Here is a 27,366-nt window from a genome sequence, read left to right as displayed (position 1 = left end):
CTGTAATATATGTCGACTACTCCACCCCAACAGAAAGACCTTCCAGAACAAAGAAAAAAACAAAGAATTCAAAATCAAAGAGTTTATCAATTGTAATACCACCTCCATCATCTACATGCTAGAATGCCCGTGCGGCTTAAACTACATCGGGAAGACAAAAAGACCCCTAAAGATCCGTATCCAAGAACACGTCAGAAATATCAGGAACAAGGTTCAGACTCATGCAGTTTCCCAGCACTTCTCTATCCATCATAACTCTGATCCAGAACAACTCAGCTTCAAAGGCATCGAGCAAGTTAACCTAGGAGAACGAGGCGGCGATCTGTCTAATCTATTATCAAGAAGGGAGATGTACTGGATATTTGAATTAAACACCCTGGACCCTGAAGGATTTAATGACAGCTACGAAATCGCACCCTTTCTCTAAGCATTGATCATCACACCACCAAAAATAACACAACCAGGGTACGTGACAAAACAATTCACCCTGAATGTACCCCATCTAAACTCCTGTCAGCTAGTCCTAGCAGGTCTCTCTGGACGACATTCCTGATCCTGTCAACAGTACAGCCATTCCACACTGCTAAGCCCAACCACGTCCGATCTTGGAAGCTAAGCAGTGTCGGGCCTGGTTAGTACAAGGATGGGAGACCTCTAAGGAAAACCAGGTGCTGTATGGAAGGAAGACGGACAGGCTACAAAATAAGGGAGAGAGATCCTTGCAAAACACAAACCTGACGTAGCCATAACCTCCACTCATTAGTGTATTGTAAATCGGTTATCTAACTGTACATAGTTTGGAAAGTTTTTTAAGTATACCACTTGTGTCTTTTTCCTATCGCATCGAACAGGCCTTACCCTAGACTATATTTTATGAAAGTTTTCCCCTACTGATCCATAATTCCTGGGGATATATTCACCCAAGCAATTCATAGAACCTGAATCATAATTGACTGCTGTGGGTTAACCAGGTCCTTGTTTTTGTTTGTTTTTATTTATTCTTTATTTTTATTTATTTTTTATTTTTATATTTACTTTCATTTTTGTTTTCATCTTTATTTTTTACATCCTGTCACCTAATATACTGTATCACCAGAAAGACCTTATACAGGTCCCACATAGATATTGCAGGCACATAGAATGGTGCACTTACTGGTATATAGAGACATTATCCATCATGGAAAAAAACTCTGTGGTCTGTGGCTATTCCTACTGTAACCATGTTCTTTCTCTTTGTTTCATTTACTACGATCCCGATAACACACTGTATGATCTAAGTGCCAATATACTAAGGGATCCAGATAAGAACTTCCTGCATGCCAAATGCGTCCCAGAAGGCAGTAAGGAAGTCCGTGATCAAGTCCGCCCACATGATTGACGGACATCACCTGACATATCCTGCGCTCCATTGCGTTCCATACAGATACTTCCGGACTCCAGCCCGCACACAGGCAGTAAGAACTACCACGTTAAAGCCGCCGGCAGACTTTGGAGACGCCACACACGCATGCGCACATGCATGGCGAGGACGGCGGATGTCGGGCAGAAGTGACGTCGCGCCCCACAAGTATCTACATCTCCGTACCACAAGTATCTATTAAAACATTTTGGACAGTTCCCGCATATAACATAAGTATCTCCTACATCGTTTCATTTATCCACTTGTTTTATAATACCTATTTCTGAAATTATACATACTGAGCAGTTAGAATGTGCATTAACAGACGTAATTACTAAATTGAATAATGAGTGAACAGGAAGTGAGGTAACTCTGCCTTTCTGTTAAATAGCAGTCATTTCCAGTTTGTCCCTACCCCCTGAGGAAGTCAGAATTGACGAAACATGTTGGGCAGCTTCTAAAGACCTACCTCACTTTCAACCCATGAGCTAAGCAATTTTATCCTAACTTATCTTTTAGCATACGTTTTTATCCAGCATATGCACTGTGTCTTAAGATAATTTATTTTACATCATCTTCAGCAACCCCACTTTTTTATTATATACATATTTGTACATTGCTTTTGTTTATCGTTTTTACATACCCAGAACGTTGTATCCATATCAGTGTGTAACCCCTCCCCCTTTGAATAAATTGCATATATATATATTTTTCATATCGTATTCATAGTCCTATTATTGTAACAGAAGTCGCCGAGCCTCGCCAGCCTTCAGACTGAGACGCGCGTGCGTCTCAATCTCCGTCGGCGGGGCGACGGGAACCCTGTCCGTCTCCGCCTCAGGGAGACGGACAGGGTTAGGGGGGGTGCGGGCAGGCGGCAGGAACCCCGGGTTCCCGCCGACAAGGACCCGGGGGAGCAGCTGGAAGCGCCGTCGGAAGGGGACGTGCGCGCGCGTCCCCTTCTCGCAATCGATATGGTGCTGGCGGGGGATGGCGGCCTGCGTCGCCATCGCCATCCCCTGCCAAGATGGGACCTGCCCTATCTGTAAGTCTTTTTCTTTTGCATCTGGGCCCCTATGATATACACTGAGGTGTCACTTGGTCTGGTGACATCAGGACATAATGGATCTTTGCATACACTCCTTCAGCACGTATCTGAAAAGAGGTGTGAAGTTGCTAGGAGGGGTGTGGCTGCATGACATCCCTCTCCATTTACAGCACTTTGGAGGCATCAGGCCTTTCAGTATATGCTGTTCTACCACAGAGTCTCTGACTACATTTAAAAGAATTGGGTGGTGCAGGACTCTGGGGTTGCCGTGAGGGATGGATGGTGTTTGTAGTCACTGATGGTGTAATCTTGGCAGTAGGCAAAAACTGTAGGCTGGGTGTTGGGAAAAGGCAGTTGAAGGACCGACCGGTGCGGTCTGTAGACCTTAAGTAACCTGTCCCTCGAAGAATGTTCTTTACATCAGGGGGACTTGTGGCTGGGAGTTCTGAGGTTATGGATCACTTGCTTCTGGGCTGTGGTGTTGATACCTCAGATGCAAGGAGGATGTGTCAGAATAAATCAATACACAGAAATGTTGCTGCTGTAGCAACTTACCCTTAGGTCCTGTTGGATCAGCATGCACTCCTTGCCTGGATGTTTCCCTGTGTAGCAGTCGGATGGCAGGAGGGGCAGATAAATGATGAGGCTATGGACTAGTGCTTAAAGTGTAGCACAATTTATTAGCTGTAAAAGCAATATACAATCGAAATGCTGGTGTGAATACCAAACGCGTTTCATCCCTTAGAGGGACTTTTTCAATGGTGGAGAGTGCGGTGTCTCTGACCCGGTTTTTATACTTTTAGAAATAGCGCTGTCACAGCATTTCTCTGGTGCCGGCCACTGCGCATGCGCAGATGTCCGGCGCTAGAGCCCGATGTGTTGTGATCTAAGTTTGTTGTGAGGGCGAGGACGGCGCATGTGCCGTGCCCCGTCTGCAATTGGACTGGCGGGGGTGTGACGTCGGGCGGGAGGGACGTGCTGATTGATGGGATAACATACAGAGTGTACGTGTGTGTGTCTCAACTGAAATGTCTCAGCTGCGATCTCATTGGAGGGGTGGAGGGGGCTCGCGCCGGGGAGATTGTTGATTGGTTTCTGGAGATGACTAACAGCGCAAGTGACAGCGGTGTTAGAAATGTGAAATTGCAAAAGGGGGGATGCACAGGCGGCATATTAGTTGGTGGGTTTATGGTATGTGAGCTGGAGGCTGTGGACCAATATGTCTGGGGTGAGAGATATGATAGGATGGTGTGCTAGTGCAGGAGGGGTTTATTCTGACTACATTGCCTAGGATAAATTTTGAATAATGAGTAACTCATACTTACTACGTATTTCCCATTACCACTCGGCCATCATCTGAAAATTCATCAATGAAAGAACCATTGAATATCCAACTCAACTCAATTAATCTATTAGATAACACTTCACAGGTAAGAGTAACAGCAGCTCCTAAAAAAAGGTCACATGTTAGAATACTGAATTACCAATAACAGACATGTAAGAAGAAACTTAAATGTAGGTGAACATTTAGCACATTTGAATATGCAAGCATTCTATTGGCAGGTTCATCTAAGCCACATGTCTTCAACCTGTGTCCCTCCAGATGTTGTAGAACTACATGTCCCAGCATACCCTGACAGTTTTGGCATGCTCTCATAGGAAAAAATGTGGCAATGCATGTTGGAACATGTAGTTTCCCAACATCTGGAGGGCCACAGGTTGAAGACCTATGATCTAAGCGCTAGGTTCTACTACTATGTGTGCAGCTGTGCACATAAAGGACTCGCTCGATAAGATATTACCAAAACAAGCAAAGTTTTCTGCCTGCACAACCCACCCACTGTACTATTAGTAATGTATCCATCAGCCCTAATACAGGGATGCAGTTAGTATCTCGGCAGTCGAAATCTTGACGCCGGAATCTCGACCGTCGAAATCCCGGCACTTTGTCCCTCTGTGGGTGTCCACGAAACCCATAGAGGGAGAATAAATTAGTGTGCCGAGCGTAGTCAGGCACCGGACCCGCTGCGTGACGAGCGCAGCGTGCCCGAAAGGGGGGACGATCCACGTCCCCCCCTGGTCGGGATTCCGACTGCCGGGATTTCATACCAATTGCCTGATACATGTAAGTGACAAACAGAACTAGAAACCAATGTCAATTTTGACTTTCCAAAAAAATCCACCCTCATTGTGTTCTACTAAACCGCAACATGGTGGTTATGCAAGCTACATAATATAACTCAAGCTACATAATATAACTCAACAAGCTTAATAATGAGAAACAGCTTAGGGAACAAGAGAAAGCAGCAACAAGTGCTAAAATAAAGTGTTACCACACCCTTACAACAAAACTCACCTAATTCTACTTGCACAAAGTCATTCTTTGGTTGTAACATAACAGGCGCACTCTGTAATGGTTGCACTAAAATAAAAAAAAAAAAGGAACAGTGAATAGTTATTACTATGATTTTTTTAACAATATTTCACCAAATTCAAACAATGTACAACAGTGTAATTGTAATGCTTTTACTCGTTGGTCTCCGAGGAAATACAGGGAAATGGCTTGAATACATTACTAATTTACACTAGTGCTGTCCTTGTATTTCGCAGGATCCTCATACAGGCCGTGCAAAAGTTGGTACATGCTCAGGTAATCATACCTGTACCGGCACTGGAAAGAGGCCAGGGATACTTCTCCAACCTTTTCGTAGTACCGAAGTCGGACGGCTCGGTCAGACCGATCCTTGGAACCTTATCATCGGATCTTCAAATTCCGAATGGTATCTTTAAGGGCGGTCATTGAAGGGTTGGAGGAGGGAGAATTCCTGGCGTCCATCGACGTGAAGGATGCCTACCTTCACGTACCAGTGTGGGGTCCACACCAGGCGTATTTAAGGTTTGCCATATTGGACGAGCAGTTCCAGTTTCAGGCCCTACCCTTTGGTCTGTCCACCGCTCCACGTGTCTTCACCAAAGTGATGGCGGAGATGATGTTCCTTCTGAGGACTCAGGGGATAAACATAATCCCATACCTGGATGACCTGCTCCTAAAGCCAGAGTCATAGATGAGCCTGCAAGGAGTTACGCAAACCACCAGACATGTACTTCCGGACCACGGGTGGATACTGAACGTACCTAAGTCCTCTCTAGTGCCAACCCAGCGTCTCGAATTCTCGGGGATGATATTTGATACGGTGGAGAGGAGGGTGTTTCTCCCAGCAGAAAAGATCACTGCACTCCAGCAGTTGCTGTTGGAAGTGCTGACCCCAGAGGTGTCAGTCTATCTGTGCATCAGGTTGATGGGAAAGATGGTGGCCTCATTCGAGGCAATTTAGTTTGGGAGATTCCACTCCAGAGTGTTCCAGTGGGACCTATTGAGCACGTGGTCCGGATCACACGTCCACATGCACAGGTTAATCCGCCTGTCAGCACAGGCAAGACAGTCTCTGCAGTGGTGGCTCCACTCTCCAAACCTCCTTGCGGGACGGAGATTCGGAATCCAGGACTGGATTCTGTTGACAATGGACTCCAGCCTCCAAGGCTGGGGGGTGGTGACACAAGGGGTGCATTTTCTAGGAAAATGGACACCTTTGGAAGCACAGCTCAGCTCCATATCAACAACTTGGAGCTGAGAGCGGTCTATTACGCTCTATTGCAGGCTCCCTCTTGGAACATTGGGTACGCAAGTCTGCTAAACATGCTAGTGGAAGAACCGTGCCTCTCAGAAGGGATCTTCTGGTTCAAGGACCCTTCATCTACCAGGACTTCGGGCGGCTTTCTTTAACGGCCTGGAAGTTGAGCGTAAGATCGTAGCTCAAAAGGGATTTCATTAATCAGTCATTGCTATGATGACCCAGGCCAGGGAACAGTTTCTTAGGGTACCTGATGTTACCTCTACCAGACACTCATTATTTGAACCACCTCTCCTTAATTTTGATTCAGAGGAAGAGGAGGGTGAATGTATTACGGAGACTGGGGATAACAGGAGGTTGTGGATACCTCTATCCCTGATGTGGAGGACTTGATTTTGGCTGTTCACCAGGCTTTAAATTTAGCTAAGGTTGACACTGTTTAGCATGAAGGTGTTTTCAGGCAGCAAAAGTCTGGGGTCCCTTTTTCGTGACTGACAAAAGCAAGTCAGATCTTCTGGGGGAGGCGTGGAAAAAGCCACATAAGAGAGTTGTTATGTGTAAGAGGTTTGATACCTTATACCCCATGCCGGAGGATTATGTAAAGTTGTGGGAAAGGGTTCCCTTAGTGGATGCCCCGGTGGCCCGTCTTTCTAAAACCATGGCTCTACCTATACAGGGAGGAACGGTCTTTAAAGTTTCTGTACATAAGAAGCTGGAAGGTTGCCTTCAATCCATTTTTGAAGGGGTGGAGTTTATCCTTCGTCCTTTTATGGCATCGGCCTGGGTCTCTAGGGCCATAATGGTATGAGCGGACACATTGTGTAATCAGCTTATGCCTTACTCTGATCCTGAACTGTTTTCCTTGGCGGAAAAGTTCAAATGTGCAGTAGAATATGTGTGAAACCAGACAGGATGGAGTCAAGATGGCATCCAAGGTGTCAGCCATTTCCATTGCGGCTAGAAGAGCTCTGTGGCTCAAAGCCTGGGAGGTGGATAGTGAGTCCAAGAAGTCACTAGAGGCTTTAGCATTTACAGGGGAGGTCTTTTTTGGGAACTTGAGGCCTTAATTAAGCAGGCTTTGGGGAAAAAAGAGTTCTTTCCAGCCGGGCCCGGTTTTCTAAGCAGGGTGGTTGTCGATTTGGGGTTTATCACCCTTCCTTTTGTTCCTCCTTTTGAGGCGATGTGTCTGGCAGGGTACAAGCAGGTAAGGGGAAGTTTCCTGCAAGGGGAAAGTCTCCCAAGTCCCATTTTGGTGCTTTTGCCAAGAAGCATTCTTCCAAGCCAGAGGATAAATCCTCAGAATGACGGAGTGTGGACTCCCCATTCTGGGATCAGAATCAACTTTATTGGCCATGTATGGGGGGGGGGGGGGAGAGAGGAGGGGAGACATTACATACATTCCATTGAGACATTATGCACATTACATTGAGAACATTTAGACATAACTTGCGGGGATCACATGTCCGCCAAGCTGCACAGCGCCTAGGCAGCCATCAGCGGCGCCACTGGTCGTTGCGCCAGCCAGGTAGGTAGCAATATAAGCAGGGACAGCACAGTTATCACAGGGAACATATACCCGCCTAGCTGCACAGCGCCTAGGCAGCCATCAGCGGCGCCACTGGTCGTTGCAGCAGCCAGGTAGGTAGCAATATAAGCAGGTACAGTACAGTAAAACAGGGACAGTAAAGTTAACACATGATACATATGCACAGTTCCTAGGCAGCCATTTGCGGCGCCATCTTGAATCTTCCTGTGGGAAAGCCGTGGGTGGTGGTGGTGGTGATGATGGGGGGGGAGGGGGCAGAGTCAGCGAGGCCAGGGGAGAGTCAGTGGAGGGGGGTGCAGAGCTGCCGCAGGGTTACCTGGGGCTGGTGCGGCCTGTTGGGGGGGATCCTACCGGCCTCTGGATGTATTGCCGGGGTCCCCCTGGCTGATCTGCCTCCTGCCCTAGCTGGGGGGAGGGGGGGTGGGTCCCTTCTCACCGGGTCCGCTTGTCTGCTTTTGCCCGGCACCCCTGCATCCATAGGGCAGTGGAGGTGGTCCTAGGGTGTCTCCCCCGGCCAGTGGTGTTGCCAGGGGCATCCGCTTGCTTTTCGGCTGCGATGCGCCGACCGCGTCACCCGTGATGCAGGGGCCGCGTCAGAGTTCGGGCAGGAGAGGCCGCGGCTTCACCGCTTGATCCAGGCCTCAAATCTCCGGAGGCCACAGTCTGCTCGGCGGGCGCGTCGGAGTACTCGGCGGGTCCCGGGGGGGAGGCGGAGGGGTGAGTGGCGCCTGTGAAATGATCACACACCCGACCAGTGCAGGTGAACTGTGGCAGCGTTCGGGTCATCCTTCTCCCAGCTCCGGCCGCATCGTCCTCCGCTTGCGGCGCACGGTTCCTTCCTCCTCTGTCACCGCTGCCCACCCGCCTTCTCTGCCTCTGTCCCCTCCGCTGCACGCCGCTCCTGAGGCCGGGGATGGTGGTGCTCCGTGGATGGGGTACGGAGCTCCACATGCATGCGACCATCCCCGGCCTCTTCCGGAAGTCAAGTGGGGATCAGTGGGGGGTCGCCTCCTGCAGTTCAGGGCGCTTGGTTCAAGTCCGCTCAGGATCCTTGGGTGAGGGCTGTAATCTCTCAAGGTTACAGAATAAACTTAAAAAGGGGATCCTCCAAGACTGTTTGTCCTTACCCCTTTGCCTTGAGAAACGAGGAAGAGAGAAGCTCTGTTAGGGAGTGGCGTCATCTCTCGCTCACAAAGGATTGGTGATTCCAGTGCCTGCACAGGACGAGCGGAAGGGATTCTATTCCACTCTGTTCTTGGTCCCCAAACCAGATGGGTTTTCAGACCCATCCTGAATCTGAAATCACTGAAGAAACATCTGTGGGTGGATCATTTCAGGATGGAGTCTCTGAGATCAGTGTTGCTGAGCATGAAGCCGGGAGAGTATTTGGCCTCTATAGACATTCACAATGCGTATCTTCGCATACCTATTTTGAAAGAACATCAATCTCTGCTTTATTTTGCAGTGGGCTCACAGCATTGGCAGTTCTAAACTCTCCAATTTGGGCTGGCAACGGCTCCAAGAGTGTTTACCAAAGTGATGGCTGTCATGAAACAGGAAAGGATTTCTTTGACACAGGAGACAAGGGATTCCCTGTTGTGGTGGACGGATTTAGAAACTCTTCAGATGGGTCAGTCTCTGCAGTCCTGGGTCTGGTTGGTGGTGAAGACCGATGCAAGTCTCAAAGGCTGGGGAGCTGTAGTTCTACACCTCAGATTCCAGGGCCTGTGGTCCCATTCAAAATCTGCTCTTCTGATAATTATCCTGGAACTCAGGGCGGTTCTGAGAGTGCTTTTACAAGTGAAGGAGGTCTTAACGGGTTCACCAGTGAGAATTCCGTCAGACAATGCCACGGCTGTGGCATATTTAAATCTTCAAGGGGATACTTGCAGCAAGTTGGCAATGCGAGAATTATCCCAGATGTTCCATTGACCAGAATTACATGTTCTGGCGTTGTCAGCAATATTCATTCCGGGAGTCCGGAATGTTAAAGCGGACTTCCTCAGCAGATCAAAGCTGCTGGGGGGGGGGGATGGGCCCTAGCCTGACCAGAGATCTGACGGCGTGGGCAGTGGAGGCCATGACGGTACCTTGGAAATTCAAGCTGGCATAGATCTTTCCTCCTTTTCCAATGATTACGTGAGTCCTCAAGAGGATTCGGGTTCAGGACTTCCGGGTCGGGTCATCCTGGTGGCACCGGACTGGCCTGGGAGGTCCTGGTATCCAGACTCACTCTGGTTGTCCGTAGCGCCTCCTTGGCTCCTCCCTCTTCATCCAGACCTGCTCTGTCAAGGTCCTTCTTTCATCAGGACCTAGCTCGTCTAAATTTGACAGCGTGGCTTTTGAAATCTCATAGCTGAAGAAGAAAGGGTTATTGGACGCTGTGATTCAGACAATGCTGAATGCTAGGAAGCCTGTCTTAGCGGATTTACCATAAGGTCTGGAAGATTTACATCAAAAGTTGTGAGAAACAAAATGGTACACACTTCTCGATTCAAATTTGCTAGGCTTCTGGATTTTCTCCAGTATTGGTTCTCGGTAGGGATGAGTCTTCAACCATTGAAGGTGCAACTTTCCGTGTTATACATTTTCATTCAAAAGATTGTGGCTCTTTTACCAGAGGGTGAATGCTTCCTTCAAGGGGTGGTACGCATTAGACCTCCTTACCATCAGCCGGTAGCCCCATGGGATTTATCCCTGGTGCTTTCCATGTTAGAGAAGCCTCCCTTTGAACCATTGCGATCAGAGGATTTGAAGTTCCTTTGTGGAAACTGGCCTTTCTTGTGGCTATTGCTTCAGCCAGGAGAATCTCAGAATTGGGGGCTTTGTCCTGTAAGCCTCTATTCCTAGTTTTTCACGATGATAGGGCCATTCTCAGTATAGTGCCTAAGTTTTTGCCAAAGGTGGTCTCTGATTTTCATTTGAACCAGGATAATGTGCTTCCGGTGTTTTGCGGAGACCAGAAATAGGGACAAGTTGCGGTTGGATATGGTTTGCACTCTGTGCATTTATTTGGACAGAGTAAAGTCTTTTCATAAGACCGATACGTTGTTGGTGCTGTATGATGTTCATAAGAGAGGGTGTCCGGCCTCTAAGTAGACTATTGCTAGATGGTTGAGATCAGTAATTGCCTTCGCCTACACCAAGGTTGGTTGACCAGTTCCGGCTAGGGTTAATGCCCATACCACGAGATCTGTTGCTTCCTATTGGGCTGTGCGTCACAGGGCTTCAGCAGAGCAGTTATGCAGGGCTGCCACCTGTTCCTCTGTTCACACTTTCACCAAATTCTATCGGTTTCATGAGTTCGTGTCCACCGATCCCTGCCACCATTGCCGCCGGTCCACCATTGCCGCCCTAATTTCCCCCCCCCCCGAACTGGGCAGCATCTCCCTGAATCAGAGACGGGCAGGGAGACGCTGCCCAGCTGCCGTGATACTGGGACGCGCTTCCCTATCGCCGGTGCTCGCCAGTGAAAGGAATCTGGCGGTCGCCGGGTAAAGATGTAGCCTGCTACATCTGTATAAATATATTATATATACACACATATACATACACACACACACACACACACACTTTTAAAGAGAATATAAACAAATGGTCAATTTACATCAATGTTGTATAATATGTATTCAAAATTACCTGCAAAGGAGTAATCAATGGCCCTAGAGATTATATAGTTCATGCCATTGTATGTTAAGGAAGCTTCACATGTGTAATTTCCCTTATCTTGCAAGGTCACATTCTTGATGTTCAAGAGCTTTCCTGTAACATAATACTTGCCACTGTCTAAATTCAAAGGCCGACATTCCTGCATAGAAATACAACACAGACAGTCACTGAAAACTAGAAGAGAACCAGAAAAGAGGTCACAACAAAATGCAATATACCAAACAAATATATTAATATTGTAATAAACAAAGTATATCATTAGGCTGTTTTACAACCAACACCCCCCTTCCCCCCATATAAAATTACTTCCCATCCCTCCATCAGAAATACCCCACACAGTGGCAAAATGTCACCGGCTTTACATAATCCCAACGCTCTAGTTGTAAAAGATCCCAATGGCAGAGCAGAGGGGACACCGCCGGACTTACTAGCCATATGTGATGTGACCATGCCAGGTAATGTTGTCTTGCCTGTGGTCACAGCACATACAGTAGTGCCAGGCAAATGGTTAATCTACCAGTATATTTTTAAATTGTGGGAGGGAACCAAAGTACCCTGGTGAAACCTGTGCAAGCACAGGGAGAATATACAAATGCCACACAGTTAAGGCAATGGAGAAAATCAAACCCATGACTACAGTGTTGTGAGGATGTATTGCTATTCAATAGACCATCCATACTCAGTGGAAATGATGCTCACATTCTGCTCTGGGTCTCCCTCTTGCCAGATATTGTATGCATACTTCTTATTGCACGTCTCAACAGTGGGCCAGGGGGGCAAGGATACAGCACAATAGTGGTATGGTCTGTCCCTTGGTGGGCATCTTTTAAAGAAAAAATATTTTTTGCTGCATGCAATAGGGACACAGAGGTATTGGAACTGTGGCCACAAAAAAAATTATATTAAAAATTCTGCCAAAAGTGGGACAGCTGGGAGGTACGGTATAGATATCTCCGTCTCTAAAGGTGTGTACTTACAAGCCGTTTGATTGAATGGGTGATATTGTATATCAAGGCAGCACCGGCCAGTGTGCACCACTGATATATTTGTAAACGGTGTTGTTCGCAGATATATTGCGTTGTCTGCTCAAAAGAGCATTGTTCTGTGTGTACAGGCATTCCCCCTACCGCTCATACAGCTGCTGACAGTGACTGACAGCTCACTGGGCAGGCGCCCATCCAGTTTTGATGTCAATCACGACTGATTGGGCAGGGTGTATGGAGAACAAATATATCTACTCGTGTGTACCATGCTTTTCACTGATCTTCAGCTGAGTTTTTTCTTGTTTAATTAGAAAAAAATGATTATTACCTTAAACCATTTCACCTGTGGGCTCCGGTTATCAAAATAAGGCTCAATATTTGGACATGTAAGAGTTGTTAGTGTAGGTGATGTAAAAGGGAACATTACAGTATGATTATAACAAAGGCCGTCATCATTTTTGAACACTTCTACTCGTTTACGCTTCTGTGTGCAGTGTGTGGAATTTCTGTAAAAAATAAAAAATAACACAAATGTATTATCACTTATGACTGGAATTGGCTGGACGTAATGCAAGTAATTTGCTATATTCACTGCTGAAAATGTCTATTTGCTTGTTTATTATTCAACAATGAAGATAGTAGCTTGAACACCATATACAAGTTTTATAAATGATACTGTTCAGAAATCTGTGACCCCTTGAACACTTTAATAGCAGCTCTGACCTTCATGGCAAAGGTAATGGCCAGAACCGCAGGGTATTACTGTACACGACTATGATCACATATAAGACAACAGTTTTACCTGATCACACATAAGTAGAAACCAGAATCATCCAGCCTTGCAGGTATAATCTTAAGGTAGCTTTGATCCTGATGCACTCTCATTTGCAGGTCTGAGGTGATTTCTGTCTGTGAGCCATTTCTTAACCATGTTACATTGAAATTGGTATGGTTTAGTGGGCAGGGAACATAAACAGGCTGGCCATCCAGAACATACTCTAGTTCAAACTCCGCTCCATCATCTTTACACAGTTCTACAAAGCAAACCATGCAAGGTGTAATAAGAGTATATCAATATAATACTTCATCAGGCAAGCAGACCTCTAAATGGGTTCCAGATTAAAGTCTCGACAAAGTTGATAGGTTGACACCAAAAGATCAAAATACACAAGGACAGCAGTGTCAAAAGGTAAACATAAGTGAAAGATCGACATGGAAATTGTCGACACATGAATACGTTGACAGTGAGTCATGTTTTTCACATTTTGTAAGTGTTTTAGGGTGTTTATAACCACGCTGTAAATGTACTCGGCAGTTTCCTACATTAATAAAAATTAATAATCGTTGTAATGTAGTTTTAGGAGCACTCTTTGTAAATTAGTATACGTAAGGGGATGAAATGAAATAATAAACAAGGAAAATAATAATCAAAATAAATATAAAATAAAAAAATAAAATAAAAATATAATAATAATAATAAATAAAAAGGGGAAAGAAAGAGGGTTTAAAAGGAATAAATTGGTAGGTGAAAAAAACAATATTGAGAATTAGATGAGAAAATATAGAAACTTTATTTTATGCCAAGTAAAAGAAAATTCTTAGGAAAAATGTTTGCACTCTTTTAAGTGATAAATTGTTTTTTTGTTGGATTCCAATAGCTCCACTTACCCTAAAGCTGTGTACACACGGGGGCGATAGGGGCTGAAATCGCTGGGATCGCTGGGAATATGGTCGCTGGCGACCATATTGCCAGTGATGGGAGGGTGCCCCGGCAATAAATCGCCAGGTGCGTGCTCCCGTTTTCAGCCCCGTTCTAATCGCTGGTCGCAGGAGCTTGCTCATGCGACCAGCTGATTACCTCTGCGGCACCGCCGGCTGAGGTTCCTTCTCATCAGCTACCATCTCTGGTCGCTGATGAAAAGGAGAAACTAAGCAATATATTGCTCAGCCATATATCTCCCCCGTGTGTACGGGGCTTAAGTTAGGGTAAGTGGAGCTATTGGAATCCCACCCAAAAAATTTTTTATCACTTAAAAGAGTGCAAACATTTTTCTAAGAAATTTCTTTTACTTGGCATAAAATAAAGTTTGGCTCCTGTACCTCTATATTTTCTCATCTAATTCTCAATATTGTTTTTTTCACCTACCAATTTTTTCCTTTTAACCCCTCTTTCTTTCTTCTTTTTATTTATTATATTTATTTTTATTTTATATTTATTTTGATTATTATTATTTTCATTGTTTATTATTTCATTTTGTCTCCTTATCTATACTAATTTACAAAGAGCGCTCCTTAAACTACATTACAACATTTTGTAGGTGACAATGTCGACACTTGAACACGTGGACCCCCAATTAGTGTACAACTTTATTGACCATGCTTCAGGCCAGGTGCCAAGCTTTTTGTCAATGTCGACTTTATGTGACCTTCAGAGGTCCTGTGGAGTCCATTCTTTGCTGGATCACAGCTGTTTAATGGCACAAGTGGGAACTCCACAATATTAACCCCTTCATGACAGAGCCAGTTTGTGCCTTCATGACAGAGCCCTTTTTTTCAAATCTGACATGTCTCACTTAAGTGGGGATAACTTTTTTTTGCTTTTACTTATCCCAGTGATTTTGAGATTGTTTTCTCGTGACACATTGTACTTCAAGTTAGTGGTAAATTTTCGTCGATACAGTCTGTGTTTTTTTGTGAAAAATACCAAAATATCGTGAAAAAATGGAAAATTTATCAATTTGCAAAATGTTAAATTTTCTGCTTGTGAGACAAATAATCATACCACTCAAAATAGTTAATAACTAACATAGACCATATGTCTACTTTATGTTTCCATCATTATTTCAACTTCCTTTTAATTTTTTTGGACACTAGGAGGCTTACAATATGAATAGCAAATTCTCAAATTTTCATGAAAATTTCAAACACTGATTTTTTTAGGGACCAGTTCAGTTCTGATGTGACTTTGAGGGACTTGTATGTGAGACACCCCCATAAATGATGCCATTTCAAAAACTGCACCCCTCACAGTATTCAAAACAGCATTTTGGAAGTTTGTTAACCCTTTAGGTGTTTCACAGGAATTAAAACAAAGTGTAGGTGAAATTTCAAAATTTCTTTTTTTTTGCAGAGTTTCAATTTTAATACATTTTTCTAACGAATACAGTAGATTTTACTAGAGAAATGTGACTAAAAATTGATTCCCCCAATTCTTTTGTTTTCAAAAATATCCTATATGTGGCCCTAGTGTGCACGTTGACCAAACCACAGGCTTCATAATAGAAGGAGCACCTACTTGATTTTGGAGCCTCCTTTTTATGAGATTTTTTTTTAGGCACCATGTAGGTTTCTAGGCACCATAAGTGCTAAAAGTTAGGAACCTCCCCCACAAGTCACCCCATTTTGCAATCTACACCCCTCAGGGAATTCATCTAGGGGTATAGTGTACATTTCAAACCCCCAGGGGTTTCACCAATTTTGGTACAACTGGGATGTGAAAATGGAAAATTACATTTTTTTACACAAACATGCAGTTCTGGCTCAAAATTTTTCATTTTCACAAGGAATGAAGGAGACAAAGCACCCCAAAATCTGTGCCCCAATTTCTCCCGAGTACGGCAATGCCTCACATGTGACCAAAAAATACCAGTTGGGTGCATGGCAGGACTTAGAAGGGAAGGAGTGATTTTTGGATTTTGCAGCAAAGATTTTGGTGGAATGAATGGTGGGTGCTATGTTGCATTAGCAAGACTCCCAAAGCACCAATACAGTGGAACCCCCCCACAAGTCACCCCATTTTGCAAAGTACACCCCTCAGGGAATTCATCTAGGGGTATAGTGTACATTTCAAACCCCCAGGGGTTTCACCAATTTTGGTACAACTGGGATGTGAAAATGGAAAATTACATTTTTTTACACAAACATGCAGTTCTGGCTCAAAATTTTTCATTTTCACAAGGAATGAAGGAGACAAAGCACCCCAAAATCTGTGCCCCAATTTCTCCCGAGTACGGCAATGCCTCACATGTGACCAAAAAATACCAGTTGGGTGCATGGCAGGACTTAGAAGGGAAGGAGTGATTTTTGGATTTTGCAGCAAAGATTTTGGTGGAATGAATGGTGGGTGCTATGTTGCATTAGCAAGACTCCCAAAGCACCAATACAGTGGAACCCCCCCACAAGTCACCCCATTTTGCAAAGTACACCCCTCAGGGAATTCATCTAGGGGTATAGTGTACATTTCAAACCCCCAGGGGTTTCACCAATTTTGGTACAACTGGGATGTGAAAATGGAAAATTACATTTTTTTACACAAACATGCAGTTCTGGCTCAAAATTTTTCATTTTCACAAGGAATGAAGGAGACAAAGCACCCCAAAATCTGTGCCCCAATTTCTCCCGAGTACGGCAATGCCTCACATGTGACCAAAAAATACCAGTTGGGTGCATGGCAGGACTTAGAAGGGAAGGAGTGATTTTTGGATTTTGCAGCAAAGATTTTGGTGGAATGAATGGTGGGTGCTATGTTGCATTAGCAAGACTCCCAAAGCACCAATACAGTGGAACCCCCCCACAAGTCACCCCATTTTGCAAAGTACACCCCTCAGGGAATTCATCTAGGGGTATAGTGTACATTTCAAACCCCCAGGGGTTTCACCAATTTTGGTACAACTGGGATGTGAAAATGGAAAATTACATTTTTTTACACAAACATGCAGTTCTGGCTCAAAATTTTTCATTTTCACAAGGAATGAAGGAGACAAAGCACCCCAAAATCTGTGCCCCAATTTCTCCCGAGTACGGCAATGCCTCACATGTGACCAAAAAATACCAGTTGGGTGCATGGCAGGACTCAGAAGGGAAGGAGTGATTTTTGGATTTTGCAGCAAAGATTTTGGTGGAATGAATGGTGGGTGCTATGTTGCATTAGCAAGACTCCCAAAGCACCAATACAGTGGAACCCCCCACAAGTCACCCCATTTTGCAAAGTACACCCCTCAGGGAATTCATCTAGGGGTATAGTGTACATTTCAAACCCCCAGGGGTTTCACCAATTTTGGTACAACTGGGATGTGAAAATGGAAAATTACATTTTTTTACACAAACATGCAGTTCTGGCTCAAAATTTTTCATTTTCACAAGGAATGAAGGAGACAAAGCACCCCAAAATCTGTGCCCCAATTTCTCCCGAGTACGGCAATGCCTCACATGTGACCAAAAAATACCAGTTGGGTGCATGGCAGGACTTAGAAGGGAAGGAGTGATTTTTGGATTTTGCAGCAAAGATTTTGGTGGAATGAATGGTGGGTGCTATGTTGCATTAGCAAGACTCCCACAGCACCAATACAGTGGAACCCCCCCACAAGTCACCCCATTTTGCAAAGTACACCCCTCAGGGAATTCATCTAGGGGTATAGTGTACATTTCAAACCCCCAGGGGTTTCACCAATTTTGGTACAACTGGGATGTGAAAATGGAAAATTACATTTTTTTACACAAACATGCAGTTCTGGCTCAAAATTTTTCATTTTCACAAGGAATGAAGGAGACAAAGCACCCCAAAATCTGTGCCCCAATTTCTCCCGAGTACGGCAATGCCTCACATGTGACCAAAAAATACCAGTTGGGTGCATGGCAGGACTTAGAAGGGAAGGAGTGATTTTTGGATTTTGCAGCAAAGATTTTGGTGGAATGAATGGTGGGTGCTATGTTGCATTAGCAAGACTCCCAAAGCACCAATACAGTGGAACCCCCCCACAAGTGACCCCATTTTGCAAACTACACCCCTCAGGGAATTCATCTAGGGGTATAGTGTACATTTCAAACCCCCAGGGGTTTCATCAATTTTGGTACAACTGGGCAGTGAAAATGAAAAAAATACATTTTTTTACACAAAAATGTACTTCTGGCTCAAAATTTTTCATTTTCACAAGGAATGAAGGAGACAAAGCACCCCAAAATCTGTGCCCCCATTTCTCCAGAGTACGGCAATGCCTCACATGTGACCAAAAAATACCAGTTGGGTGCATGGCAGGACTCAGAAGGGAAGGAGTGATTTTTGGATTTTGCAGCACAGATTTTGGTGGAATGAATGGTGGGTGCTATGTTGCATTACCAATACAGTGGAACCCCCCCACAAGTGACCCAATTTTGCAAACTACACCCCTCAGGGAATTCATCTAGGGGTATAGTGTACATTTCAAACCCCCAGGGGTTTCATCAATTTTGGTACAACTGGGCAGTGAAAATGAAAAAAATACATTTTTTTACACAAAAATGTACTTCTGGCTCAAAATTTTTCATTTTCACAAGGAATGAAGGAGACAAAGCACCCCAAAATATGTGCCCCCATTTCTCCAGAGTACGGCAATGCCTCACATGTGACCAAAAAATACCAGTTGGGTGCATGGCAGGACTCAGAAGGGAAGGAGTGATTTTTGGATTTTGCAGCACAGATTTTGGTGGAATGAATGGTGGGTGCTATGTTGCATTACCAATACAGTGGAACCCCCCCACAAGTGACGCCATTTTGCAAACTACACCCCTCAGGGAATTCATCTAGGGGTATAGTGTACATTTCAAACCCCCAGGGGTTTCATCAATTTTGGTACAACTGGGCAGTGAAAATGAAAAAAATACATTTTTTTACACAAAAATGTACTTCTGGCTCAAAATTTTTCATTTTCACAAGGAATGAAGGAGACAAAGCACCCCAAAATCTGTGCCCCCATTTCTCCAGAGTACGGCAATGCCTCACATGTGACCAAAAAATACCAGTTGGGTGCATGGCAGGACTCAGAAGGGAAGGAGTGATTTTTGGTTTTTGCAGCTCAGATTCTGGTGGAATGAATGGTGGGTGCTATGTGGCATTAGCAAGACCCCCGAAGCACGGTGAAATGATGAACCTAATAATCCATAGATGTGTGGTATATTTTGAAACACTCCTTTATACATAGGCCGGGTTTGTCGGGGCAAGTTTCACAGTGGAAAATAGTTTCCTTTCTTATTCCCTTTTTATAGCAAACTTTGCACCTTTTTTGTGTCCTGCCCTTTCTTGCAGTGGAGGGGATTTCGTTGGGAAAATGCTGCCCTGGTACAATACGGGGGCCAGTACTAGAAGTACTGGGGCCCTCTGCCTGCTGATTCCCAAATGTTAGGCTCTTTATGACTTCCTCTTGAAAGTGCATAAATGTCCCCCTCTGGCCGGTAGAACGGAATAGCACGTAAGCGTTATACAGTGCCATCTGGATGATATACACGGCCAGCTTCTTGTACCAGATATTTGTTTCCCGCAGGGCACTGTACGGCTTCAGTACCTGATCTGAAAGATCCACTCCACCCATGTACTTATTGTAATCTAGGATACAATTTGGTTTTGAGGTGTGGGTACTGGTACCTCGTACAGGGATGGAGGTGGTACTGTCTCCATGAATTGTTGTCAGTATAAGGACATCCCTCTTGTCCTTATATTTGACCAACAACATATTTTCGGTGCATATTCCCCTGCTTTCACCCCTTCTCATTACTTGGGCAATGTGCGTTTTGGGGAGGCCTCTTTGGTTCTTGCGCACAGTACCGCAAGCTGCTGTACCTCTTGAACCAAGGGCCTTAAACAGGGGGATGCTGGTGTAAAAGTTATCCACATAGAGGTGATAACCCTTATCCAGGAAGGGGTGCATTAAATCCCAGACAATTTTTCCACTAACACCTACGAGGGAGGGGGGGCATTCTGGTGGTTCAATTCTTGAATCCTTCCCTTCATATACCCTAAACTTGTGGGTGTACCCTGTGGTGCTTTCACACAGCTTATACATTTTTATCCCATACCTTGCCCTCTTACTGGGAAGGTACTGGCGGAATTTAACCCTTCCTTTAAAATGTATAAGGGACTCGTCGATACTAATACATTTATCAGGGATGTATAGCTCTGCAAATTTGGCACTGAAATGATCAATGACCGGCCTGACTTTGAATAGCCTGTCAAAGGTGGGATCATCTCTGGGTGGGCACTGTGCATTATCGGTGTAATGTATAAATTTATGGATTGCCTCAAAACGAGCCCGGGGCATGGCCATACGGTGAAATGGGGTGCTGTACAGAACATCTGTACTCCAATATTGCCTAATTTGTGGCTTTTTTACTATGCCCATATGTAACACCAGACCCCAAAACGTCATCATCTCTACTGCATCTACAGGGGTCCACCTAGCAAATGATGACGTGGGGTTTTGAGCAATAAACTGCTGGGCATATAAATTAGTTTGGTCCACCATTAAATTTATAAAATCATCAGAGAAAAATAATTTAAAAATGTCAATTTCTCTGAGACCTGTTGAATCAAATTGGATTCCTGGGATGGCCAAAAACTCAGGAACCTGGGGCTCAAAATTGTCTGGTGGTGGGGTCCATACGAGATCAATTATTGGGGGGGGGGGTCTCAGCTGCTCTACGGGGGCGTCTTTGAGGGGGTCCCTCATCATCAGAGGAGGAAGAGGAGCTTAAGACAAATCCTTCAAATTCCCCGCTTGCCTCACTGGCTGTGTCAGAGTCAGAGGCAAGCATGGCATATGCCTCCTCCACCGAATACATTCTCCTGGATGACTGGGACGACATTTGGGATGACATTTGGGATGCCATTTATATTTTTGTGTTACTGGTAGTGAAATGTTTCAACACGTGTATAGTGTAGGGGGGGGTACAAACTTTATTTCAACCCGGGGGGTATGTAGTGTGTATGTATGTATGTAGTGCAAAAAAAAAAAAATAAAAAAATAAAAAAATTGAAGGGTTCAAAAAAAAAAAAAAATGGAAGGGGTTAAAAAAAAAAAATGGAAGGTGTTAAAAAAAAAATGGAAGGGGTTAAAAAAAAAAAAATGGAAGGGGTTAAAAAAAAAAAAGGTCCTGCGCCAAAAATTGAGCACAGATGTTGGTCAGTAACGTCCGTCACTGAACAGCGCTCAAAGGCAACAGGAATTTGATTAAAAAAAAAAATAAAATAGATCAACCCTGTGCCGAAAAAGCTGATCAGTGATGTACGTCACTGATCAGCGCACAGTGGCCACAGGACACACACAAAATCACAGTGTGTGTAAAAAAAAAAATGTAAAAAAGACCCCACAGCACTCACAAAAAATAAAAAAAGGTGATCAGTGATGCGACACTGATTACCAGTGAGGGGCAGCAGGTGCACAACCTTTGGTGGTACTGACAGGTATATATAAAAAAAAAAACCTCTGCACCCCTAAAAAGTTGCTGATCACCTCAGATATAGTGATCAGCACAAAAGGCGGGGGCAGCAGACACAAAATTTAGCACTCTCTATCACTCTCTGTCACTATCTCTCTCTATCTCTCTATCTCTCACTATCTATCACTCTATGACACTGCAGCAGCAGCACTGACAGGTATATCTATATATAAAAAAAACCTGCGCCCCCAAAAAGTTGCTGATCAGTTAATTTATACTGATCAGCACAAAAGGGGGGGCAGCAGTCAGTTATAAAAAAAATATATAGCACAATCTGTCACTATCTCTCTATCTCTCTCTCTCTATCTCTCTCTATCTCTCTCTATCTATCTATAGCTCTATCACACTGCAGCAGCACAAAATATAGCACTAGGCCTCTCTATCTCTCTCTATCTCTCTCTATCTCTTTCAGTTATATAAAAAATATATAGCACAATCTGTCACTATCTCTCTCTCTATCTCTCTCTATCTCTCTATCTATAGCTCTATCACACTGCAGCAGCACAAAATATAGCACTAGGCCTCTCTATCTCTCTCTATCTCTCTCTCTCTAACTCTCTCTCTATCTAATAAATCGCAGCAGCACAAGATGTCACAGGATGTCACAAGATGTCACAAGCATAAGCAATCTCAATGATCAGGTAAGTATTTTGGATGGGTTCTGGTCAGTATAGGCGGCAGCTGGGCACGGTGACCGCACTGCACGCTATTCCAGACCGGAATGGCGTCTGCAGTGCAGTCACCGTTAGTTTAAATCCCCCTCCATGGCTGTGATTGGTCCGTCGGTCCGACGAACCAATCACGGCCTTTGGGGGCGGGAGGGGTGAGGTGGGGTGACACCAGTGTCACCCTTACACCCCGCGGTGATTGGTGCTGTACTTTACAGCACCAATCACCTCCGATCCCGTGTCACCGGCGAACGTTATTCGCCGGTGACACAGAAAACGCTGTGAATGGCTGTTCACAATGAACAGCCAATCACAGCGATCGCCGACGGGGGGGCGGCATCGCCGCCCCCCCTGGGCATGCACGGACATGTCTGCTGTCAGGGACAGCAGACATCGTCCCTCTGTCACTGCGTCTCTAGACGCAGTGACAGTTTTAAGCCATGACGTATATATACGTCAACGGTCGGGAAGTACTTCCCGGCCATGACGTATATATACGTCAAATGTCGTGAAGGGGTTAAGCACAATACTGCTCTAGGAAAGGATTTGGATTTAATGTATGCAGTGTGTCCAAGAAAGATGCAATTACACCACTTGGTGTTGTGGGAAGAGTTCCTACCTCCCTTAAAAAGTATACATGTAGCATTATTGTGCCTGTGCAACTCTGAAATATGTAAAGGTAATGTATGCAGGTGGGGGAGTTGAGAAGGGGAATATGATATGGTCATCCCTGAATATGATATGGTCATCCCTGAAAATAGTTTTTAGGGCGTGCAATCTTTGCTATTTGTCACTAGCAGAGATTGCACGCCCTAAAAACTATTTTCAGCTTTAAAATGTAGTCATTGTGGACAACTTAAAACATAAAAGGAATAGAATTATTTTAGGAATATCCTTTGAATTTTTTCTATATACAATTTTATTAGAGATTGTAAGGTCCTGAGGCAGGGACTGATGTGAATGTTCAAATATTCTCTATAAAGCGCTTAGAAGCACAACTGGACAATTAAAAGCACACTATATGTAACTAAGAGTGACAGGTATAGACAATTGAAATTTTTCCAAATGATCCCTGGGGTGCTGTGAAAAAAAAAATGCTCATATACTACAATGCCAAGATTCAAGAAAGTTTGGGAAACCCCCCTCAGACAGAATGTACTGTAATTCATATTATAAAAAATTCCTAGCTAACATTAAATGGGGCATAGAAAGCATAGAAATAAATATATTTAAGAACCAACAGTACAAAAATGGATGTTTTAAAGGAAAACTTTAAATTTCATCAAACAATTTAAGATTCACCTTAAAATTTCCAGGGAGGGCTTTCCCCAGCCCCCTCATGGCAAATTGCCAGGTTTTGCAGGTAAATGGGGAGAGATTGGGGCTATGGGCCTTATTCTAGTTCACTCTTTCTGACAAAATCCTTCTTAGATGGACAAAACCATGTGCACTGCAGGGGGGCAGATGTAAAATGTGCAGAGAGAATTCGATTTGAAGGAGTTATTTTGTTTCTGTGCAGGGTAAATACTGACTGCTTTATTTTTACACTGCAATATAGATCTCACTTTGAAGTAAAACCCCACCCAAATCTAATTCTCTCTGCACAAGTAACATCTGCCCCACCTGCAGTGCACATGGTTTTGTCCATCTAAGAAGGATTTTGTCAGAAAGAGTGAACTAGAATAAGGCCCTAAGACATGATTCTAAATGAATCATATTTTAATGACCCCCACCCCTCCTGGAAGACCTTCAAATCGTGAGATTTTGCTGAAGGGGGTGGGGCCTAATCAATGGTGTCTAATCCTGCCTGCAGCTTCTGCTTGGGCTTGGTGAGTGAGGTGGGGATGAGGAGTTTGAGTGTGTGTTCGTGTGTATGTTGAATGCGACATATCTATTTATATATACTGTAAACTGTATATGTTCAATTTGTGTGAGTCTGTGAGATAGGATGAGTGACATATACAGGTGTGCTTTGTGTGTGGCAATAAGTCGACACAAGCAAAAAGTTGACATATATTTTTCACGATTTTTTAAAAGACTTATTCATGCTCAACGATCCATGTTAACTACTATTGAGAATGATACCGTGTACGGTGCCATGCGAGGGTATGTGTTAGACTATTTGGGGGTACATGTCGACCTAGTGCATGTCAATCTTTTTCAGGTGTCGACCCTCTCGCTTTCGACCAATAATGACTGTCGATCTAGACACGGTTTATCTTTTAATCCACACCGCAAAAATTCTAGGTTCAACCCTGACAGCATATATTAATAGGATATTGTCGTTCGAGTACATCTGTATGTATACTAGGATATTGCAAATCGTGAAACAGAATTTAGAATGATTCTTACAAGCATAATTTAAGCATGCATATTATTTGGCTCTTACCTGCTTTGTGTGATGGAAAATTTATCAGAAATAAAATCTGAAGTATAAATATAAGCTGCGGATCAATCATTTTATGGACCTATAAAGAATAAATAAATGATACATTTGATGGATACAGTAGATATAACATACTACATAAAACAAATAAGATTTTAACTTTGACCTAGAGGTCTATTTAAAAAAGTGCTATTAAAATATAGCTGCTTTTCCCTACATTTCTAGTGCTAAAATTGTTACAATTTTAGAATTTATATTTCCAGGACAGATCACGTGCTATAGTTTGTCCTCACAAGCTCTCTTTTAATGAAGAGTGAAGTTCTTAGCATTTGCAGAAGACATCAGCATTGCAGGTGCCGTTACTATGATTGCAGTTCCACCATGTAATGCACCTCATGGTGATATGCCCAGTGGATTGTGGGATAAAGCTATAAGAGATAATTTTTTCCTGCTTTTTTCCATAATGGCCACCTGGAAAGTTCTCATGGCCTTATCCGCTCCCGTCACCCTTCGCCTGCAGCTCCCCAGGAGTTACATGCGATAAAGTGCATGCGATTTATCACATGTAAAAAAATGTCACAACAAATGCAAAATCATACACGAGCCCTCCTGAGGAGCTGCCAGGGAATCAGGTCCAGGGATAAGTCAGCCTAGTGTATGGGGGCCTTAACACTTAGTAGGTTATTGTATAATGGTGCATTTATTCTTTTTCGCAGAAATTATCCTGGGAAATTCCTTCTGATCTAATCACAAAATAAATACAGTGTGTTCCTTCTGAACTAATCACAAAATAAATCCAGTATGTTCCTTCTGAACTAATCACAAAATAAATCCAGTGTGTTCCTTCTGAACTAATCACAAAATAAATCCAGTGTGTTTGCATTCTCAAATAATTACATGCAGCTATTTATATAGTATATGCAAAAAGGAAATAAATGAAGATTGCAACATCCATTCAGATTAAGAATACAATATGCAAGAGAAAGTGCAGGTTCATCACCATAAAGCAATAATCGTGCCTACACATGGGGGGTGGGGGGGAGATGATGCACCAACATCCGCCCCCCTCCAACGGCTACTGCAGCAATACTAATCGTGTATGCTCTAACACAGGGGTGTCCAAACTTTTTGCGACGAGGGCCAGATTTGGTGAGGTGAAAATGTGTGGGGGCCGACCATTCAGCCTGACTATCTTTGAATCATTAATCACATCAGAATGGACCCCCACACTGCCCTCATTCACTCACTTCAGGGATGAACTAGCTACCCCCCCCCCCCCCCTACATTATATCTTTAGCAAGTCACTATCGTCAGGTATAGTACCAAAAGATTGGAGAAAAGCAGAGGTAGTGCCAATATTCAAAAAAGGAAGATCCCGCTAATTACAGACCCGTTAGTTTAACATCAATTGTGGGTAAAGTATTTGAAGGATTTTTAAGGGATGGTATCCAGGAATATTTAGATCATCACCGTCTACTCAGTACTAACCAACATGGGTTCGTGAAAAATCGTTCATGCCAAACTAATCTACTAGGGTTCTATGAAGAGGTTAGCAAAAACCTCGATAATGGAAATGCTGTAGATGTGATTTTCCTAGATTTCGCTAAAGCATTTCATACTGTCCCACACAAGAGATTGATTAATAAAATGGAGAACCTAGGATTGGGTAAAAATATCTGCAGATGGGTAGGGAATTGGCTATGTAATAGAGAACAAAAAGTGGTTGTGAATGGTGCCGTATCAGATACGATACCGGTACTAAGTGGAGTGCCCCAGGGTTCGGTTTTGGGGCCCATTCTGTTTAACATTTGTATTAACGATATTGGGATAGGGTTACTCAGCAATGTATCCATCTTTGCGGACGATACAAAACTTAGCAAAGTCATCAAATCATCAGAAGACGTCACCATACTTCAAAATGATCTTGCAATTCTAGATGAGTGGGCAAAAAAATGGAGGATGAGGTTCAATGAAGATAAATGTAAGGTTCTGCACCTTGGGAGACACAACCAGTGTGCAAGTTACAACCTTAGCTGAGAGGAACTGGGTAATTCCATACTTGAAAAGGATCTAGGAGTCCAAATAGACAACAAACTGGGATGTAGTGCCCATTGTAATGTAGCTACAAAAAAGGCCAACAAAATTCTGGCATGTAGTAAGAGGGGAATGGAAACTAGGGACTCAAGGGTAATTATGCCACTGTATAAAGCATTGGTGAGACCTCACCTCGAGTACGGAGTGCAGTTCTGGGCCCCACACTATAAAAAGGATATCATAGAATTAGAAAAAATCCAAAGGCGAGCAACAAAGCTTATTAGGGGAATGGAGAATTTAAACTACGGGGAGAGATTAAGCAATTTGGGACTATTTACATTGGAAAAGAGACGTTTAAGGGGGGACACGCTCAACATGTACAAGTATATCAAGGGCCAATATAAGGAACTCTCACACACCCTCTTTTCTACTAGAAAGGAATCTAGGACACGAGGGCATGAGTATAGATTAAAAGAAAAAAGATTTCATTCACCTAGTAGAAAGAATTTCTTAAAGGTCAGAACAGTCAAACTCTGGAACTCTCTTCCCAGAGAGGTGGTAACGGCTGGCTCATTAAATGCGTTCAAGGCAAAGTTGGACAAGCATTTACTGGATAAAAACATCCATGGGTACAAATAAGAAATATAATCTGTCTGTAAAATATCAGAACCTACCAAATCAGCAATACCAGGTTGAACTAGATGGACGCAAGTCTTTTTTCAGCCTTACCTACTATGTAACTCTATGTCCCTCAG

At 43.9% G+C, this 27,366-nt stretch overlaps 1 protein-coding gene, 1 long non-coding RNA gene and 1 pseudogene across 2 annotated transcripts in view; 2 read left to right on the top strand and 1 right to left on the bottom strand.

The window, feature by feature from the left end:
* Positions 1-27,366, bottom strand: part of LOC146060770 (interleukin-1 receptor type 1-like) — a 90,861-nt gene that overhangs the window by 22,378 nt on the left and 41,117 nt on the right. Inside the window, exons 2-7 of the mRNA XM_083174388.1 lie at positions 24,581-24,659; positions 13,080-13,311; positions 12,606-12,783; positions 11,265-11,433; positions 4,804-4,869; positions 3,773-3,896 (exon numbers count right to left, since the gene is read on the bottom strand). Of these exons, the coding sequence (XP_083030514.1) occupies positions 3,773-3,896; positions 4,804-4,869; positions 11,265-11,433; positions 12,606-12,783; positions 13,080-13,311; positions 24,581-24,650 (839 nt within the window). The 5' untranslated portion in view covers positions 24,651-24,659. The remainder of the gene's footprint in view (positions 1-3,772; positions 3,897-4,803; positions 4,870-11,264; positions 11,434-12,605; positions 12,784-13,079; positions 13,312-24,580; positions 24,660-27,366) is intronic.
* Positions 1-27,366, top strand: part of LOC146060771 (uncharacterized) — a 110,009-nt gene that overhangs the window by 51,881 nt on the left and 30,762 nt on the right. The gene's annotated exons all lie outside the window — the stretch shown is intronic.
* Positions 563-680, top strand: LOC146060814 (5S ribosomal RNA; annotated as a pseudogene).

Source organism: Crinia signifera, chromosome 2, assembly GCF_055691185.1.
Source record: "Crinia signifera chromosome 2, ASM5569118v1, whole genome shotgun sequence".
NCBI lineage: Eukaryota > Metazoa > Chordata > Amphibia > Anura > Myobatrachidae > Crinia > Crinia signifera.
Note: the sequence above shows the minus strand (reverse complement) of the source record. Positions and strands in the feature narration are given on the sequence as shown.